This window comes from Psittacula echo (assembly GCF_963264785.1).
Source record: "Psittacula echo genome assembly, chromosome: 2".
Taxonomy (NCBI): domain Eukaryota; kingdom Metazoa; phylum Chordata; class Aves; order Psittaciformes; family Psittacidae; genus Psittacula; species Psittacula echo.
Genome location: NC_137737.1, coordinates 67,804,177 through 67,825,942, shown reverse-complemented (window position 1 = coordinate 67,825,942; position 21,766 = coordinate 67,804,177). Strand labels below are relative to the sequence as shown.

General features: G+C 41.1%; 1 protein-coding gene across 2 annotated transcripts in view; it reads left to right on the top strand.

The window, feature by feature from the left end:
• PHACTR1 (phosphatase and actin regulator 1) overlaps positions 1-21,766 on the top strand; it is a gene marked incomplete at its 3' end in the record, with an annotated part of 311,992 nt that overhangs the window by 252,661 nt on the left and 37,565 nt on the right. Inside the window, exons 6-8 of one of the 2 annotated variants that reach the window (XM_080639593.1) lie at positions 7,030-7,360; positions 14,366-14,619; positions 16,120-16,276. In XM_080639593.1, coding sequence (XP_080495719.1) covers positions 7,030-7,360; positions 14,366-14,619; positions 16,120-16,276 — 742 coding nt within the window. Of the gene's footprint in view, positions 1-7,029; positions 7,361-14,365; positions 14,620-16,119; positions 16,281-21,766 lie in introns of those variants that run through there. The other variant, XM_080639594.1, reaches the window with a different exon arrangement.

Here is a 21,766-nt window from a genome sequence, read left to right as displayed (position 1 = left end):
TTACATTTTGGTGGCCTTTAGTGGTTTCTCCTCCAGTCCTAAATAAATTCTTGCATGTGCATATAGACAGATTCTTATATGTGCATTTACAGAACCCTCAGGGAAAAAGAACAGAGATTTAAATAAGGCCCTAATTTAATTGACAGTTCCTGGTGGAACTGAAAGCCTTGTTTATATATACCTTATAAATAAATTATTAAACTTCTTCTTAAGGGTCCATTTACTTTGGTGGTCTAAAAGGATATCTGTGTTGTTCAGTGCCTTGTATTCTCCACTGGTAATTATTTTAGCCTTGTATTATCTTTGGAAATGAGCAATCAATCCTAATGAAGCACCCTCAGTCAGCGAGAAGCAGAATTAATGCTATTCTTTTACTAATTACTCCAGAGACATCTTCAGCTTGTGTGTGAGAAAACAAGTAAAATCTAAATTCTCACATCTAAGGTGAAGGCTTTTCTGTTCTTTTTGCATGCCCATTTTTCTACTGAAGATTTTGTGAAGAGGTTGAAGGACAAATTAAGACATGCTGGGCATGGCTAATAGAGAGTGACAGTGGTTTAATGGTCTGGTAGCTCTGCTCAAGAAGACTGTGAGGGGAGATGAGATCTTGGGAATTCAGGTTCACATCTGAGAATGCAGAAGCACCTCAACTTTTGTCTGAAATTATGTACATACGTATGTGTAGATATGTATATTTAGTTGGGATGTGTTTTAAACGTATCTCATAAAATATGCTGACCACACTACAGGTGTGGTAAGCAGGAAAAAAAAAAAAAAAAAAAAAAGGAGAAATATTTAAAAATAAAACTTGAGGAATGAAAGGCTTCCTGTCAGCCTGACCATCCTCTTACTGTGAACTTATCCCGAAGTTCTTCAATAAAGGCATGAAGACCGATTTGCAGGGTTTGGCAAAGAACTTAATACAGGTTTTAGATATGAAAAAGAAACATTCTTTACCTCAGAAAGCATTTGTGAACCATCTCAAACATCTGTCTGTCTGTGCCAAGACAAAGATTGGCTTTTCCCTTGATAAGAAGTGCACGTAAAAGAGCAGGCCTAAAATAAACGTGTAAGAGCACATTTAATTTTGGGGAGAATGAAAATTAAAAAAAAATCCCTCTTAAAGGTGATGGGAAGAGAGATTGCTTCTAGCAAATATAAGTCACACAACCTTGGCATGCTTCTTCTCAAGGCTGAGGTACTGTTGAGATGAGACAGAGCCAAGAGCAGACTACAGAGCAGCCATTAGGAGTGGTGCCACTTCTGCTGCAGAAGATGCTCCATGCTTTGCCTCACGCTATCTCCCATGCTCTTGATAATGCTGCCTCCACAGAGAACGTCCCTATCCCAGCGCTGAGTGTGGAAGTGCCCACACAGCTCTGGAAGACAGGCAACACTGAGAGAAAAACATGATCCTTAACTGTTTTGATGCATTGTTTCACTGCCCTTTGGCCATTCGGTTCCTGGTGAGCCTTCTACTGGTTTTTAGATTATTAGACAATGTTCATGAACAGAATTTCTTTCATCACTTTCATTCTCCAATATCCACATGCAGAACCCAGGCATTTAAGACAACGCTTGAAAGCCCCTTTTATTGAAAATGTAGGAGAAACTGAAATAAATCACCTGAGACCAAATTTAATTGGACTGCTGGGGTGGTCCCCAGATTATCATAAAGCCTCTAATGTCCAAAAGTGACCAGAAAACTGGTCATGTCTGATCTGGTAGACAACACACCCTGGTGGTGTAAAGTTCCTTTTGATCTTGATTCATTAAGCTGTTACTCCTCACCAGCACAGATAATGTTTTCTGAAATTAATTAGATATTCTCCATTCAAACAACTGAATTTCCAGCAACCCATAAAGTCCTGTAAAACTTCGGAGAACAAAATATATGCCACTAAGATGGGATCTCAGCAACACCTGCGTGTATTTGAGCCCAAATTTAGCCTAATAGTACAGTAGGGTGTAGCTTTGGTCATATCTGGCCACTCGGCTGTTGTGTCTAAGCATTGAAAAATATTTCGCATTCTTTTGCTTTCTTCATTCAAGATCTTGAGGAGAGGCATAGCACATTTTTAGTTCTGAGACTATGCTTTCTAGTTAGTCTCTGTAGATTAAGAACTAATTCATAACTAGAGGCTAGCATTTAACATGGTAGGAAACGTTACAAGTCCCCAAAAGTTACTTCAGCTAATGCAAACAAGCCAAGGATGAGATTTGAGAACATGGATGCCTGTTATCCTGCTGCATTGACACAACACAGCTGGTTGCTAGTTACAGCACTATAAAAATATTTATAACTATAATTTATCCAATAAATATTCTCTGCAGTATTCATAACACAGCAGTCAAATGTGTCTCAGAAGGCTCCTCTGTAGTTAAGCCCAAGACATTTTCCACAGGTTTCCTCCTCTGTGACATTACCTACTGCTGCCTACTCTGGCAGGCTATATTCATGAAGACAGGTTACATTCATGTGGGGGCAAAGGACAATTCTCTTTTCACTATGTGCTTGAGATAGAAGCAGCAGAGCAAAAGCAGCTGTACTTCACCAGCGCCCCGAGGTTCTCATGGGAAGTTGGGCCCAGATGCAGTTGCTCTCTCTGTATTTCCTCTGCATGCTGCTGCCTGGAGGAGAGTACCTAGCACATGCAGGCATCAAGAAATCTTGTCTTTGAAACCCTCTTCAAGGCTCTGCACAAGAATTCATGCAGAGCTGTACTTTTCAACCTTTAGGCTAAGCATCTTTTGCTTGTGTTCTCCAAATTCAACTTGAACCTTGGATGCATATGTGGTGCACAAGAACAGCAAAGAATTTCTTTCAAATCTTCCCTGAAGACATGGCTGCGGATCTTGCTGTAGTCAGCAGGAGATACATGGCAAATCTTTGAGAACAATTTTTAACTTGTCATTATGAATCTGTTCAAAAATTCATTGAAATAAGAAAAGAGACTAAAGAGACTCCAGCTGTTCAGGCACAAGTGATACTCAGAGAGAAGACCTGAAAATGTAAAAGCATTTGTCCAAATGCTACCAACAAGTATCAGGCACATCACCTCATTTCTACTATGGAGCTCCCTCAACAGGCCACGCTGGGGTTTGCCTTTTTTTTTTTTTGGCACACTACTTCACAAAATTAACTATTTGGTTGCAATTTAAGCAGTAACTCATTAACTTTATCATAAGTTGTGTATATAACTTGTAGTTGTATGTAGTACAGTAAAGATCAGTGTATGAGGTCATACAGGTGGGAAGGAACCTCAGCAAGTGTCTGTCTTCCTGCTCAAAGTAGTGCCAGCTATGAGATCAAACCAGGTTGCTCAGGGCTTTGTCCAGATGGGTCTTGAAAACCTCAAAGGATGCCAGCTACACAACCTGCCTGGGCAAATCTGTTCAGCTGTTTGACTCTTCTCGTGGGGAGAAATATTTTCCTTATAATCCAGTCGTAAACCTCCTTTGTTTCAGCGTTTGCCCACTGTCTCTCCTCCTCCCACCATAGGCTACTGTGAAGCCTGGCTCCACCTTATTGGTAACCTCCTCAAAGGTACTGGAGGACTGATGTAAGGTTTTGCCTCCATAAGCTATCTTTTCTCCAAGCTGAACAAACCCCAGTCCCTCAGCTTTTCCTTATAGCTCAGGTGCTCAACCATTGTAGTGGCTTTCTGTTCAACTCGTTCTGGTGTTTTGGTGTCTTTCCTAAGCTTGACACAACAGTGATCTGGATACAGTCGAAGGAGTGCTGAATAAAAGGGGAATAATTCTTCAGTCTCCTAGCTATGCTTCTATTCATACAACCCAGGAGGCTGCTGGCCTCCTTGCTGTAAGGGTATGTCCTGGGTTCAGCTGTAGCAGTTATTTTTGTCCTTCCTAGTAGCTGGTGGCTCCTGTTTGGCATCACAAGGAGTCCAGAAAGAGCACTTCTGCCACTGGCAGGATAGCAAAACATAGCCAGCTCTGCCACAAGCCCAGGATTCCCAGGTATGTCCTCTTTCTCCAGTAGTTGTGCTGGGACATAATTTGAGGATTTTGGTGAGCTGACCTGCTTGTCAAAGGTCTGATGTGCAGCAAATATTGTGGCATCCACAACTATATTGTAAGTAATTTATTGTCATCAGCAGTGGAAAGGTTGATGTGTAACATCTCTTTCATCAGTTCTGGCACAGTTATTACTTAACCATGCACAGTGCAGAGTGGTCACAATCTTGCTGGGAACCAACATCTTACAAAATTGCTCATTATTCTCTTGAGCATGAAGAACCTCAGCAAAAGAGATTAATCAGCCTTGCACACCTGGCTTCACACAGTTTGCTTTTTTTCTGTCACATGAGTGCTTCGTGCAATGATTTAAGAGTCTCGTAATGTTCCACTGAGAAGATACTTATCACAGATTCCTTGTTCATATTTCCTCTGCCCAGCTTCTCATTCATTTACAGATGTCCATGTCTGATGGATATTCCATGCTGAAGACAACAACTTGTTTCCACCCCAGGTTCATAAATCACATACATTGTGAAATTAAAGTAAACAGAGGAAAGAACTGTAAAGCGCAGTCATCTCACTCTTCCGTACAGGGCAATGTTGTTCCCTCCTTTACTTCAGATGATGGTAGTGCAATTTCCAACAGTGTGCCTGGAGCCCATGGATTTGAGCAGGGCCTCATTTGTTCAGCACATTCACTGATCTGACCACCCAGTAAAACTGGCAGGACAAGGTCTTGGTTACTGGTGTCGGTGAAGATATATTGTTACGTTTCCAAGCAAATGGGTCGAACTCTCCTCACATTGCAGTCATTCTCCTTTAACGGGCAAGTAGAATTCTCGTGCAGGTGAAGGGCACACAAGTAGATTTAATGCCTCTGGTTCCTTTTCAAGGTTCTATTTAGGTATTAGGATCATATTCAGACAGGCTCAAGAACCTGGGTGAGACACAGTCAGTCTCAGTAAAGCCTTACATTAAAAATAACGGATGAGATTTTTGGCAGGTGTCCAGTGGAGTCACTCAGCACCAATGCTGCTGAAAATATGTTGATGTGAAAGATTTCTTGGAATTTAAGTGGAAACTGAAGGTCTGTACCTTTGTTGTGAAGAGTGGAAAACAGAGTATTTATATCTGATTCATGATGGAGTATGTGATTACTCAGGATAGTTAAGCTAATTTGGAATGTTATACTCACTCCTAACATACAATATTGCTCTAATCTTCAGGATCATAGAAGGCAGCAAACCCAGTTGATACTTCCAGTTGTTCTATCAGAAGCAAGAGATGCCTGCAGTTGGGATCTCTTTGAAATCACCATTAAGGATGACTCCCCTGCATCATACACAGAGTGCTGCAGTGTCTGGTCACAGGCACTGTCAGATGAAGATTTTAATTGAGATGCAGCAGAAAAGGGTCTAAAGCCAACAGCCAGACCTGCACTTTGCAAAATGGAAGTGCTGATCTTAGTGTAGTCTTTGTATTTCATGACCAACTCTGGAAGTGAAATTGCCTGGAGCACAAATGTATAAAAACACTTTGCTACTACAAATCCCATAGAAGCCTTATTCTCAGGGCTGTATGCAATTTACTCTTTACTCATTCTGTTACTTACCTTTTACTGAAGATGTGCATTCTTTTACGCAGGATACAAGGATACACAGATAACATGTTTGTAAGAAAAACTTGGCAACTCAGAGATCTTCCTGTGCTTGAATGGAAAATCCTGAAAGTCTTTTCTTTTCCTACTGTACAGAAGGCAGCCTGCTTTAGAGGAGAGGGCACTGCCCTGTGCTTCTGCAATCCCATGAGTTTGATTTTTGTCTTGGTGGACACATCAGAAGAATTTTTGCCTTCAAGAGACAACACGTCAAGTGAATACAATATTACATTGAAAGCCAAAAGACTTGGATTCCATTTTCTATAACCCTGGAGAGCAGCATCTTACTCCCAAGTTTCCTTCGGTCAAAAGAAAATGCTGGCCCTTCAGTTACCATGTTATAGCAAGAAGAGTGGTCTGAAGTAACAAGAGGCCAAAGATCATGCAATCCTTGCCCACAGAGCTGCATTGCAGACCCAAGTGTCTGCAGTAATCCAGGCTGGAAATGGCCTGGCCTTCCTAAACACAAACTCACAACTGTGAGTTGCAGCTTAGTGTGCATTGTGACCATTTCCCACACTCGTCTTGGTAACTGCAACCCCTCCCATTATTTTTTCTCCCTTCTGAAAATATTTCACAGTGTATCTCCAAAAATCTCCATTGTGCAGTTGAGTCTTGGCAGAGAGGTTTGCTTGTGGACCTCTCATTGATTTCTCATGGAAGTCAGCAAAGTCTTTGCCTGGCAGGACAACTATGTGATTCAGTGAACTTGCCTAGAGTTAAAAAAGTTAAAATTCAGTGCATGAGTTCAGAGAAAAGTGCCTGCCAAGTTTTCTGTAAAAGAGTGCATTAATCTAACAATCTTCTGCCCTTTATCATCTTCTCCTCCTGTACTGTTTGTTTTCCAAACCACTCCTGTTTAATATTCAACACTATTGCTTTTCTCTCGTGCCTGTAATGTAATTTTTAGCACGAGATGTTTTGCACATTGCAAAGCTGTAAGTAATGTGACTTGTAGTAATTACACTGCAGTGGCTGAGAAACATCAGGAATTCCTGAGCTTTTGCTCCAGAACTGATGGCGGTGAGTCATCCCGTAACTTCAGATATGGAATTGCTCTCCCCCTTCTTCCATGCCTGTTGCGTGGGAGAAATTGCACTTACCTCACATGGCTGTTTTGGAGGATTAGGGCTTTAAAGCATCAAAGTGTGCCACGAGCCTTGTTAAGCATTGCTTAATGTGTTTATTAAGGGACATGCACAGCCCTGGGATGTTTCTTGTGAGACTCAGAAGGGCTGCAAAACAACAGTATTGTTTCTGAAGACCATACTGAGCACACACTATGCAGAGTTGACTAGCAACCTCAATACCTGCTCGCCCAGGCAGATACTCTGATCTCCATCTTACTGACATGAAAATTAACACCAGGGCCTCTCTTTCTTCTGTTTTAGATCCTGGCGCTCCTGTGAAACTGCCTTGTATGCCAGTTAAACTGTCACCTCCACTACCTCCAAAGAAAGTCATGATTTGCATGCCTTTAGGGGGCCCAGACCTCTCTCTCTCATCCTATTCCACACAGAAGAGCTCCCAGCAGCCTTTGACTCAGCACCATCACACTGTCCTGCCATCCCAGTTAGCAGCTCACCAGCACCAGCTCCAGTACGGCAGCCACAGCCAGCATCTGCCTTCTGGATCCAGCACGTTGCCCATTCACCCTTCAGGGTGCCGGATGATAGAGGAACTGAACAAAACACTAGCCATGACCATGCAAAGGCTAGAAAGGTAATGGATCAACTTTTTAAATTGCATATTGATGTACAGTTTTTCCTGCTAAACTCAGTATCAATATCACCACTTGAGTTATGTTGATAGTACTTGAATGAGGCCTCTCTTCTGGGCTCTAAAAACTTCAGGTCAGAGTCATTGCTGGAGAAACAAAGACAGGGAAAGAATATTTCTAGGCTTGTTTGACAAGTTTGTGGCAGAAAGGAGAAAAAGACAAAATTTCCTGAACCCTGTTGTCCTGTTCGAGAAGGTAAGTAATGCAGTCAGTGGAATATATTTTAACAAGACATGACTGGCTTGCAGGATATACTGCAGAGTGCATAACTTCAGAGCTCCGTTTATGTGGAGGATTGCTAAATCAAGGAAAAGAAATGGAAGATTCAGAAGAGTGATAAAAAACAAATGTGCCACTCAACCGGAGCATCTGATTAGTATTACCAATTAGCTTGAACCAACCTATGAGGACCTTCTACAAGTCACTCAGAGGGGTTTTAATACAGTATTGTAATTATTTCAATTAATTTAAATTATATGCTTGATCTTAAAATAAGTGTTTAACCCATTCCACAGGACCTACCTTCTTAGCCATTTACATCTGGAGGAAGATAGTGCATTTGATCAGCCTTACCCACTTCGGGACTGTTTTTTGTTACTGTCACCTATGAGTATCTCTGAATGCTGCTCCAAATAGCCTAAGTGAAGCATTTGGTATAAATGCAAGCTGTTCTCGTAGACTGCAAGATCAGCAAGCTTTGGAAAATCTGTTTTGTCTTGTAGAGAGGAATTGAGAAAGTCCCAGAATAAGGAATGTAGTCCAAAAATTTACATATTCTATTTAGTACCAAGGGCGGCTTTGTAGCCAGCTCATTCTAGGAGTATCAGATCAACCTTCTGTTAGACAGAAAGCTGAAGTATTTGGTCTGGTAGGCAAAATGACTAATGATTTGCCCCAGTACCTCCTTGTGATAATGTTAACTTCATTATATTGCATAGTTGAAACTAATGTGATTAGAGATGGCAGATTCTCCTCACTGCATGAAAAGCAGTCAGGGGAGCAGAGCTGTCCCACACTGCCAGTTTATTTTAGTACCAGGATAGTGAGACCTTTGTGGTTACATCAGGGGAGCTAATGTTTCTGCATAGTGGGGGGAATTCTGTGCTGGGAAAAACTGCTAGGGCTATGAGGGAGATTCCTAGTTCTATCAATAAAATGGCTGTAGTTGTAGGACTGGAAAGAGCATCCGCATTCCCCTGTATGTCAGTGATTACCCACTTACATTGCCAGCAGGGCTGGTCAGGTACGCCTGCATTGCTCCAAAGCTTGGTGCATCAAGCACAGAGGGTAGCTGGTGTCTCTCAAAGGTTCTTTTTGGGCTGCACTGCCTTTGCTATCCCCAGCATAGGTTGGATGTCTCACTGTCTAGCTCACGTGCCCAGTGCCCAGTGACATCTCTCAGAGTATGACTTCACTGTGACATCTGTTGCCCCATAGCAATGAATGCTCCAATTTCTAGGCATCCATCATGTTTATGTCTGCAAATACATTTGATTGATTTAAAGGAAGTAATGTTGTTTGGTTTTAGCTACTAATTTGAAGCTGAAGCTATGATGCTTGTTAAAAAATGAATTAGCAAGGATTTGTTTCCCAATATGAAGCAATTTCTTCCCTTTGAAGAAGAAAATAAGAAAAGGCTGTAGCACTGATATTTCACATTTAAAGTGAAATAAATCCTAGTTCATGATATTGCAGACAGTTGATTTTTATAGCCTTTTTGTGTTGATTAACTGTTATTTCATGAAATAAAATAAACTGCTTCAGTTATTCTCCTTGACAAAACAAATCAATAACATTTGCATTCACAAGAGAGAAAATAGGTGATGACTGTTTCCTCTGCAACAGCAACTGTTATTTTCATAGTATTTAGAGGTGAAAGGATTTCAGAGTATATACAGGTCTATGGAGCTGACACTTGCTGTTAAATTCTTAAATTGCCTTTTCAAGCCACATTATGATCTTAGTAAATTTGCTGACTCATCTTGAAGATTTCTGCAGATTTATCATATACACGTGTTTAACTTTTGAGAGGATTATTTGCACCAAAGGCATCTGTTTTCTAGTATTTTGCACAGTAGTTCTTCTCCCTTAGTTTTGTAAAATCTAGATTAAACCCAGCGGAAATCATACTGCAGTATTTGTCATTCAGCCACTTCAGCCAGCCATTTCTGCCCAGAAGTCTTAAGGGCCTGTTAAAAATGCAAAGATCCTAGATTTGCTTTCTGCTATTTAAAATTTGGTAGTGCGCTCACATCTGTTGCATAGGATATGCAGTGGCATCCTGAGCTTTACTGTTCCTTCCAAGATAACAATGTACTGGGTCACTGCTGTTGGGTCAATAATCTTGATGAGATGAAAGAGCCTGACAAGTCTCTGAGGCACCTTCTGAGGAACGCTAAGTTCATTGGCAGCATTTATTTTTGCTGATATCAGTCTTTATCCCAAAAGAACCTTGCAACTTCATAGAATAGTTGCCATAATGCTGCAGTAATAATGCTGCCAAATCTGTTAATTTGGGGGATTATTTAGAACAGTATTTTGTTTTTTAATAGGGGAGGACCATGTAGGCAAGTGCAGCTCAGATTTCTGCTCTAAAGTTTTTCTGTGTATTCCTTCAGGATTTTTTTTCCTTCCCTTTGTCTAGTTTCTTTGGTCCTCATGCAGTGAAGCTCCTCGGGTCTGTTAAACTACATTGATGTTCACTGAATCCATAGCCAGTTAGTATCAATTCTGCATTTTGCCCAGTAAAGATTTCTTTACTGGGCAAAAATAAAGACCTCACAACTTACTTCAGTAAAGACTTCACAACTCTTCTCTCTGCCAAAACTGTGGATGTGAATAGGAACGAAGAATGAAAGACATGCCCTTTCTCTAGCAATCTGGATTTTTGCTTTCACAGATGAGGTCACTGGAATTCGGATGGTCTAACAACATCTGAAGATACTAGCACTTTGCCAGTTGGTATTAGAAGCTTGCCATAGAAAAATAAGCTGTCACTCTGTACCGGCTTAGAAGACACAAGTTATTCTGGTGTCTTTGACCTTGAGAAAGCTACTGAGCTTCTCTGCCTCTATTTTCCCCTCTGCAGGAGTGGTTGTATGTTACTGCCTCACCTATATCCTAGATCTAGCACATATTAATGTTAATGTCTTAAGGTACATTAAAAGCATGTAATGTCAATTCAAGGCCCAGTTGTTCTGATGACTTAAAATGGCAGTTAATTACTGGAATTTTTTTATTCAGTTTTATTACAGACATTATAGAGCATTAAGTTCATTTACACACTTTATGCATTGATTTAAAACATTTTCTGTTACTCATAGCACCTATTCATAACCTATTCTCAGAAGTGCAATCTGTCCCTTGTTATAAGTATGGCTATTATGACACGTCATTTGTGCTGGTGGTTTGCCTCTATTTCCCTGATAAATTACCAGCTTTATGATAGATTAAGTTAAAACAGAGAAGAGTATAATTTCCATGTAAACCTTTTTCTGCAACCTCTGTTGCCAGTTTGTGCCCTACTGCAAACAACTTTCCCCGTCATCCCAAAGCATATGTGCCAAGCATAAGTAAAACCCTAGATTCAGGCATCATTTTTTACCATTTCAGAATGCATCTTAAGAGTTGGTGAAAATCTGGTAAACTCTGACACCAAAATCTTCAGGTTTCATCCTCCCAATTGAGATGAATTTGAGAAGAAAGACCATACCCAAAAAGCCCTGCATCACAAACAGCAGCAAAAGAAGCTTTAGAAACCTTCTTGTGCCCCTGGAATGTATCTTTAATTTTGACTTAGGGAGCTAGCTTCTGGATCCGAAATAGTCTTTTTTTCTGTCTTGCCTATGTAGTTCTCAATCTGTCTGGTAAGGCGACAAATACTTTCAATTCCTCTGTGGGCTCTTATACACTAGCAGCTGAATAAGGCTTCCGTTTGTTCAACATATGTACAAAGAGCTGTTAAGTGGCAATATCTCACTCCTTGTGAGAATGGCATCTGTGGCAGAGCAGTGAAAAATCGCTGTGTCCAAAAAGATAGTGTGTGAGACCGGTTCCTCTGGGACACCCAGCACTGCTTCAGACTGTAGATTTATGAAATTAAATGCATTAGACATTCCTGCCAGTGTCTTGTAAATCTTATAAACCATATTTGAATCAGAAAACATTTATCTTCCATAAAACTTGTCAACAGAATTGCTTTTTGTCTAAACTTTATCATTGCCTAAGGATAGAAACACTTAATATTTATAGCTCTGCCTTCTCTGTCTCTCACACATATGCCCATATTGTAGAAATATATATACAATGGTTTGAAGTTTTTTCAGCTCTTTTTGGTTTTTAACTGATAAGTTCAGAAGATGCACTGTGGATCTGAAAACATGCTGATAAAAATGCAACTCTATTCTGAAGTCAAAGAGCCTGGGATGACAGATGAAAAGCATGCATTATTTTCCTGCTGGGTTTTACAGGAGGGATTTCACTTTTTGATTTTGTCTGTACCGTGAGTCACTCATATGCTTAAATTCTTACTTTTCATTAAAATATTTTCTCACTAGAATCACTGTAAGCCATAGTGGTGTAACTCTTGCTGTATTGGTCACATAAAGATGATGCAACAGTAATTGCAAGTGCTTGTACTAGTCAGCTATGAATTGTTGAGATTGTGAAATCTGTTGATACATTTATCTTCTTAAAACAAGTACTTGCTTAGCTGTAGCTTTGTCCTCTAATTTTGTTGCAAAAGATTAATTTAAAATGGACAGTTTGAAGCAATACTGTGGTTTTTGGTGAATAATGTTAAAAAAATTTGTGGTGTAGACCACCTGACCATGTGGGGTTTTTGCTAATGACCCAGAGGAATTTATACACAATGGGCATATCCAGTGACTTTGATTTGACTTTCTTAAGAATACTGCAGTACTGCATGTATTTCATAAGTGCTTTGCTTAGGCAGCTGACTTAGTCAAAAAGCCGTGGAAAAGGCTGATTTTAATCAAGAAGAACACAAAACATCGAAGCAAAATGAGGGGCTTAAAATAGAAAGTAGTATTATCAAGAAAGTGAATGATTCAGAAAAATTACAATGAGATGAGAAGCTGCCTATTTCTAGATCACTAGTTCAAATAAAACTCGTCTATGGTAATTAGTAAATTCTTGTTGCCGTCTTATACCAGCTTGGTAATCTAATCTGATGAACCACCTTGATATCTGCTACCCTATGTGCGCACCTGTAAGGATGCATCTGTAACCTACATACATCCTTCACAGGACAGGGAAGCACCAAATGGTCCTGGATGCTGAACTACTTTTTGCTCTTTTCACTTGTACTCCCAGGAGGGACTTAGTGAACTTGTATTTATTTACTCTGTGTATGTGTTGTTTTAAAATTAACCGAATGATCCAGTGGTTGTGTCCACCAGTGGAAATTTGTTGTTTGGGGTTTTTTTCCCAATATTTTGGAGTTTGTTGTTTTAGCAATGTTAACAGAATTTCACAGCATTTTAGTTTCTCTTGGAAGTTTAATTCCAGGCTTTTGAATTTCCTACCTTTCCTCTTAAAAAGAGTTACACAAAAAATAGGCTATAGAGAAAACAGATTTAAAAATTTAAGCTCATAGAACTCTTAAAGCATATCAATAAATTAAACACTGGCTGAAAGTTTTTAGTAGTGCATTTATGTTTCATTAGGAGAATTCAGCTAATGAATTTTGAAACTATTCCTGGGTTAAAATTTTTTGGGTTAAACTCATTGAAGTCTAATACAAAATTTCACTAGCCAGTTCTTCATGAATCTCTCTTGCTTTGTGGTACAAAACATGGACTGTCACTAAGAGAAGAGAGTTTCTCTCTTCAAGGCATCCAGTAAAGGTATGCATCTTGTTGGTTGGTTTGCAGTAGTAAATGTTGCAATTAACAAAATTATTTCTTTGAAGTAGTTTCTGCTGACTCACAAATAAACCTGAGCAGCCATGATTTTTGCCTGCCAGTCTTTCGTTCTCATTTCACATTGGAAAAGGAACATGAGCTATTGGATAAAAAATGGGTTAGGAAACCTGACTCTGTTCCTGACTTTTCCTTTTACTGTTTGACTTTGGTCTTTGCTTCCTCGTGTTCCTGTTTCCCTGCTTGTATTGATATGTTCATTTGTAAAGGCTTTGAAATCGACACAGAGCTAGATAATAGCAGTACCTACCACAGCTCTTAACCTGCAGGAAACGATCAATCACACTCTATGTGACGAAAGAAATATGATGCTAGCTCCAATCCAGATTGCTCTCCAGCACCGTCTGGAGTGAGGAGCCAGGGCAGGAGAATGGATATTGTCACTGCAGCCACCACAACACACAGCATATAACTGTGCTGTTAGCAAACAAATCTGCCAGGTTTATCTTTCTTCCTTATTATTTTCACCAGCTCTCAGAGCCTCTTTTCTTCAGGCCCAGTTTCACATGGTTAGTCCCCTGTACTTCAGAGTGTGCCCTTGCCGTCCCTTTAAGTCAATCAACATCTACTTGCCCAAGGAGTAGTTTCCCTCTGCCTTTCTACATTCCTCCTCTACAATTCATATCTTTCCCTCCTCCCACTCTCTTACTCCACCTTTTGCAATCACATGAGACATTTTCTCCCTACTGCCTGCACGCCAGTGGAGAGGTCACACAGACACCAAACTGAAGACATGCTTATCACTCTGAATAGCTGGTGCAATTCTCACTAAGCCCCAAGACTGTATTTACCATGGATCTTTAGTTCTCAGTCCCAGTTGCCAGTATTTATGCCTGTGTGCTGTCATACCTCTCCCTAGCAAGTGTTGTACCTTAATTCTAATGTGTACTCAGTTTAAATCCATTAGATGTCTTGATGGTCATGAAGATCTTTCTCTTGTCGTTTCTTCTCAGAAAGGAATGAAAGACCACTGCTTTCCTACATACAGTGAGAGAAGCAACTCAGTCTTTCATGGAGCTGTTTTCTTATTTATTTGCTTTTCTTTCCCAACAGCTCTGGTTTACACACAGGTGACAGTGTTACAAAAACAGGACCTACGGGCCTTCCAGACATGAGACAAGTGCCAACTGTTGTGATCGAATGCGATGACAATAAAGAAAATGTGCCTCATGAAACTGACTATGAAGATTCTTCCTGCCTCTACCCAGGAAGACAGGAAGAGGAAGAAGATGAAGAGGAGGATAACTCATTATTTACAAGTAAGACTCATTCCATTTTTCCTTTCTGATTTATTTAAGTTTTAGTTTGAACTCTCAATATACAAGAGAAACACAAGGCCTGTGAATTTTCTTTCTTGACAGTGCCTTTTGCATCTCTCAGGGCTCAACTACATGGTGATACTTGGTAAATTAATCCAAAATAGCAAGTAGTATGAATTTATAGTGATTTCCTTAATCTACATGAATCCCTGCTGGGTAGCTCTCAGACAGAATCCAAATGACTTATATTAATTCAGTTCCTAATTGACTTGGAATCACTCTCCTGAGTGTCAGTGGTGTACAGAAGCCCTGCCTTTGGCTTAAATCAAGATCAGCTCAGTAGAGTTACTTCAGGAGGATGAAATAATTACCACTAATAGAGAATCATAGCTTTTGCAATTAGTACATATTAAATAATGTCAGAATTGTAAGTTTGTACATACTTTGAAAGGGCCACAATCAGAGAATTGGGCTCAGATCAGAACTGAGTAACTGATAGACATATTGCAGTTTCAGTCTGAAGAGGGACTTGTGGCCCCTTCCTGACCTTTCTGAGAAAAACCTATCTCCTACCTTGGTGTAGCATCACAGGACTCTCCCGTGAAAACAGGATACAGTTCTTTGCCTATGACAGCTGCTTGTTGTCCTGCAGGTTGAGTGAAGTTTCAGGCCCCTGGATTTCTTCTGAAAACTGGGAGCAGTATTCGGAACAATCAGACAACACCCTTTTTAAAATACACACAAAGAAGATTCTAAACCAGACATATTTCGTCTCCTCAGAGTCCTCCCTTATCCTGGAAGTGAAATTAAGCAGTCTTTGCTCTTAAATTAAGAAACAGAGAAGAACTGCACTGTCTTGCAGTCTCCTGCCAAAGCCCAAAACCTCTCGCGGATTTGTGTATATCTGCTTGTGTGTCTTTCCTGCTCATACTACCTAGGAAATCAAGCTTGAGCCGTGAATGGCCACCGATTTTCACAGTGTCTTTGCCACTGTTACTGCCTGAGAAGCAGTGTCAGTTAACGTACATTTAGATCTGTGCTGATTCTGACTGACTTCTAATTTCTTCTAGTGCTAGCTTGGATGCCTTGGTGTTACACTGAAAGAGAGAGACACCTCTCTTTTTCCACATGCTGTAGCTCTGCTGCCTGCCTGGATTCTGAGGTTGAATTATTCATTTCATTACATGGTTCAGAAACACTGTTCTAGAGAAGGCTACAGATACTCCTAGCAATTCTGAACCAAGCCCTTCTCCACTCCCCTCTATGGAACATTATTTTAATTTCTTTTTCTTGTATACCTGCCAAATTCAGCTTTTCTTTATTATGGTATGAATTGAGGTTAACAGGGCACCTGAAGTTACTTGACGCCCCTTTTCCCACAGTCCATACTAGAGTAAATGAGAGCCCACTACCAGAAGATGGCTGGTGCTTCTTTGCCTGCTGTATGCTGTAATGAAATGATGAAACTTCCTTTGGCAGAGCCTCTTCTCTCTTCCACAGGCTCCCTGGCAAGGAAGATCTGCAGGCAGGACTCCTTAGCAATCAAACTAAGCAACAGGCCTTCCAAGCGAGAGCTGGAGGAAAAGAACATCCTCCCCATGCAGACTGATGAAGAGAGGCTTGAACTTAGGCAGCAGATTGGGACAAAGTTAACAAGGTAGGAAACAAACATTTTTCTAACTCCTACTTTTGAAAATATGTGGTGGGATGCAGTTTTTATCCCTAGTCTGTAAATATTTGAGATCTGTTTGTTCGGAGTTTATCAAAAGGAAAAGCCATGGGTGGAAGAGCATTATTTCTGCTCCAGTATAACTTCCCATACAATGCCTCATTTCATTTTCCTGGCATATTTTATGGGATCTTTGGTTGCATTAAATATCAGTGTGTACTGTGTGGATTTGGTTGTTTTCAGTGCACCATTTGGAAGTGTTCCGCTTTGATAACATTTTGGAGTTTAGCTGCAGGTGCCATTTGATAAGCTATTAGTTTCACCGAAGGGCAGAGGTATAACTTTCTCTTCTGACCGCATCTCCCATGAGTAGATGAGTCTTTTCATGACCCAAAATATTTATGTCCTTTAGTACCTGCTTTTGTTGGGTCAGGTTGAACAGATTTACCCTATCTAGACTCTATTCTTCGTAACAGTGTTATTCAGCAGCTGTTCTGGTTTTCTGTATTTCATGGGGTATAGAGGGGTAGCCATTAAATGTGGAAGATTTCTGTCAAGAATTAGTAAGCTGAGGTCAGGTAGAAACGTCTGAGAACTTTCTATGCTCCAATCATGATTTCTGTAAATATGTTTAATACTTCTATGTTATCAACTTGATGGTATGCAGAACTGGTGAATGCTGCTAGTTTCAGTCCAGTGTGACTCTGAGAAAACCACAAATAGAAGACCAACCAGTTTATGGTCTTGTCTGTCGCCTCTTTGGAATAAACTGACAGCATCTTCCTAGTCTGTCTGTGAAAGTCTTTGTGCTGGATCATGCTTAGCCTACTCCAAAACCTGTCTAATTCTTCAGTATTCTTGTTGAAGGGCCTCAGCAGTGATGCCCAAAGTATGCAAGATGGTGCTGCACTTTGCTGGTACTGTGATTTTTCAGTCCAGTCTTTATTCAGTCTAATACCTTGTTAGCCTGCAGCTGCACACGGAGCCTCTGGGTCCCGAAGAGCAGCAAATGATAGCAGGGTCCTGGTGTTTGATTGATTTTGAACCCTTTTGAAGCATGTGAAGAGTTGAAATTTTTGTCTCTTAGTGTATCCTACTATGCACTGCTTGACCTTGAAATGACATTGGACAGGATTTCCATTTTGTTGCCCATTTGCCTAAATTACTTAGGTCTCGCAGGAGTTTTACAGCTCTGTCTGATGAAGGAAAATAGTGTCACCTGCAGACATTAATTCTGCACAGCTCACTGTGCCCCAGGTGTTTTTTATGATAAATGTTTTATATCTCACCTCTCCAAAACCTGCTTCTCCCCCATTAAAGAATGTTTCTTCAGCATATCTCTTTTTAACAGGGAAACTAATTTTGGCAATACCCAGAATCCTTCCTTTGTAAGCCCCATGTTCTTACAGTGTCGTTCTTTGTTCCTGCAATTGCATCTCTGCTCATTCAGTCTGAGGTATAATGCTTGATCTTGTCTCCTAATATAGCTAGGACAAGGAGCAATCACAAATACTTCAAATAATTAAAACTGTGTATGTACAAGATCAGAAATAACTGAGCCACTGCTATTTCATTCCCAGTTTATACCAGTGCAACATTACTGAAATAGATAAAATTTCGTAAGCCTTATCTGCAGTAATATAGTTGCCAGTCTGATCTTTTAATTACTAGTATTTACAACTTAGTATCTCATCCTTTTGAATAGTTAAAACCAATCAAGAAGTATTAACAGCAAATAATTTTCCTCATCTCTAATATGCAAAAAGCCACAGACTTCAGCAGCAAAAAGGAAGGTACCTGTCTTACCAGTGCTTTGTATCTAAATGTGATGTATCCATGTGCACAGACCGATGAATATTGGATTGAAGTAGAGAGAATATTTCAGTTTGGACAGTATTTCTTTATTCTCTAGACTTCATTACTGAATCAATCCATCCTTTGCTCAGTAATTGTCACACAGTGATGCAGATGCCAAGCAAAATTAAAGTTGTGAAGCATTTATAGTCCTCAGAGAAGATGCTAGATGCGGACTATAATTGCAGCTGGCAATTTTGGATTTCAGAGGGATTTGTAATGTTCCACCAATGGTCCTCTATGATTTAAAATAGCCAGCCAATGAAATCACATATGCTACTTACAGAAGTAAAAAATGCAGAATAAAAACTTCAGCAAATAATTATTGTCTGTAATGGATCCATTAATTTTCACCAAGGGGCTGATTAGGATACTTCAGTATTTATGCATAGTCCTCACAGTATCTAGTTTGGGAAAGCTCATTGGCTGCCACATTTGGCAGATCAAAATTTAATACTATAAAGAGAACATAATTTTTAAAGATGGCTATAGCCAGCCATATTGAGAGATTGACCATTGACATATTGTGGGGGACAAAAATCATCCCAGGTGTAATTCCTCCAGCTTTATTAGAGTTGCACCAGGAATCAATTTGGCCCAGAACTGTTTGTTCAGATCCTATTCAAATGCAGCTTGGAAGCTCTGAACCTTCAGTTAGCCCCAGAAAATCGTTACGACTTTATTATCGCATCCACCAACTGGTAGAGAGACTCTAGAGCAGACTTCACCATGTTGCTTGTTTCCCATGCTGAGAGAATAGTGCTTGACTTACACCAAACCAGTTGAAAGAGTGAGGCTGCAGAAACTATATCCTATAGCAAGATCTGGCCTGCTATACACATGAATATTAGCTCAGTCATGAGACAAATTAAAACCTTTGTGCCTATCATAGAAACACTTCACATGAATGTAATGCTTCTCTGGTGTGTATCCTGTATCATGGCTCAGCACATGTAGATCCAAGCAAAATGGAACTTTATGCCCAAGATGCCAGCATACATCCTAGCAATGGCAAGAGATCCTACATCACATAAATACCAGCCATATGAATAGGCCCCTGCACCATAGCCTATTTCTGGGCAGTCTTTACACAGCAATTACAGCAATTAATTAGAAGACCTCCTCCTCTAACGAAACCAGAATGGACTACTCAAAAATACAATACCTACTATGAAACAAGGGGCAAAAATAGTGAGGTAAAATGCAGAACTTACAGCTCATAACTACGTGTGACTTGGGAATAGGAAATGGATGCTGGAGGCTGTGTTCTTGGCTGCTAAAAACTCTTACAACTCCGTTAACTTCTACTCTGAAATGCAGACCTTCTGTGCTAAATAACTCTTCAAATGGGTATGGTTTTCTTGCTTTGTGTTTTCTGCCTGCTCAGCTTTTCCCAGTCTCCTCCTCCATTTTATCCCTCTGGTGCCTGCACAGCTTCACAGCTGCTCAAGAAATGCATGTAAACAGGAAAAGCCAGAACACTGAAAGTTAACCGGCAGAGGGAAAAGACAGACTTTTGCCTTCTGCCTGTCTCTCTGGATGTGTTGGACCTGCTGAGAAGCAATGGTCCCATGGTTATTCAGGCCAGAGCCAGGGACCAGGAGGAGCTGGATATAGCTTTCAGTGGCTATCAGGCTGAGAGGAGTGTGGCATATCTAGGCTATGATTGTGAAGCAGGGACTCAGACAGGCTCTGGATCTGAGCTTGGAGGTTCTCCTAGGGGCAGTGTCAGAAGCCCCTGGTGAGGAAGAGGACCAGTACTGATGGGTGATGCACAGCAGAGCTGCCTGTCTCCCAAAGACAGCAGGACCACCAGAAGGCTGTGTTGCCATTCAGCGAGACCTGGACAGGCTGGAGAGTTGGGCGGGGAGAAACTTGATGAAATTCAACAAGGGCAAGTGTAGGGTCTTGCGTCTGGGGAGGAACAACCCCATGTACCAGTACAGGTTGGGGGTTGACCTGCTGGAAAGTAGTGAAGGGGAAAGGGACCTGGGGGTCCTGGTGGATGGGAGGATGACCATGAGCCAGCAATGTGCCCTTGTGGCCAAGAGGGCCAATGGCATCCTGGGGTGCATTAGAAGGGGGGTGGTTAGGAGGTCGAGAGAGGTTCTCCTTCCCCTCTACTCTGCCTTGGTGAGGCCGCATCTGGAATATTGTGTCCAGTTCTGGGCCCCTCAGTTCAAGAAGGACAGGGACCTGCTGGAGAGAGTCCAGTGCAGAGCCACAAGGATGATTAAGGGAGTGGAATATCTCCCTTATGAGGAGAGGCTGAGGGAGCTGGGTCTCTTTAGCTTGGAAAAGAGGAGACTGAGGGGTGACCTCATCAATGTTTACAAATATGTAAAGGGTGAGTGTCAGGATGATGGAGCTAGGCTTTTCTCAGTGATGTCCAGTGATAGGACAAGGGGTAATGGGTGTAAACTGGAGCATAAGAGGTTCCATGTGAACATCAGGAAGAACTTCTTTACTGTGAGAGTGACAGAGCACTGGAACAGGTTGCCCAGGGGGGCTGTGGAGTCTTCTTCGTTGGAGATATTCAAGGCCCGGCTGGACAAGTTCCTGTGTGATGCACTCTAGGTTACCCTGCTCTTGCAGGGGGGTTGGACTAGATGATCTTTTGAGGTCCCTTCCAACCCTTGGGATTCTGTGATTCTGTGACCATCTGGTACTGAGACAGGTGCTTCAGTGCTGGTCCTTGCACTCCTTTTTCACCAAGGAATCATAATGGTGGTCATGAGAGATCACACCAACTTCCTCAATCAATATATTATTTATTCTAGTAAGCACTAGAGCCCTTTAGAGAAAATGTATCTGTATTTCTCTATAGCTATACACTACACCAGACTTTGCTGAGGACTTTGCACTCCTTTGAACCAGGAAGACCTGGCTTCTTTGAGTGACTTTCACAAAGTCTTTCCCATACCTTGAAACAACATATCTTTAGACTATGGCTGATCTGCCACACATCCAACTAGAGAGGCTTTCTAAAGCACGCAAGTCTTTCTTGAGTCTCTTATCCCCCCAAGGCTAGTGAAAGTGCTCATTAGTAGTTAGATACAGGAGTATTAAAGCTGAGATTTGGGTCCACTGCCTCTCAAGAACGCACGGCAGTGTCCTTTTCTATTTTCCCTGAATTGTTTCCATCCTGTTTTTTTTCCATCTGCTGGAACAGGATGATCTAATCATGCAAAATATCATCACATTGGTAATAATTGGTGTTAAGGGAACTTTATGATGTTCACAGTTTTATTACTGGTCAGCATGATGTCTCTCTCATCAGCACACTCCTACCCACCTCAGGGCAGAGGGCAGGCTGGCTACAGGTGAGGCAGGGGAGATACACAAAGGCTGTCCACAGATGAGCAGTGCAGGTCGAGGGACTGCTACCCATCCCTGCCAGGTGCCACAGGCAACTCATTAAGGTTTTGCAGCCCTCTAAGATTTAGTGCTGTGCTGCTGCCAAAAGCTGTCAGTTGTAGGAGTCACATTTAACCCAAGACCATGCCCAATATGAAAGCAGAGAGAGATGAGATGGGGGAGCAGCCCTCTGCACATTAAATAATTACATAGAAAATAATTCAATTAGAAACAAACAAGAAAGTAACTTCTTGCAGTGTCCACACA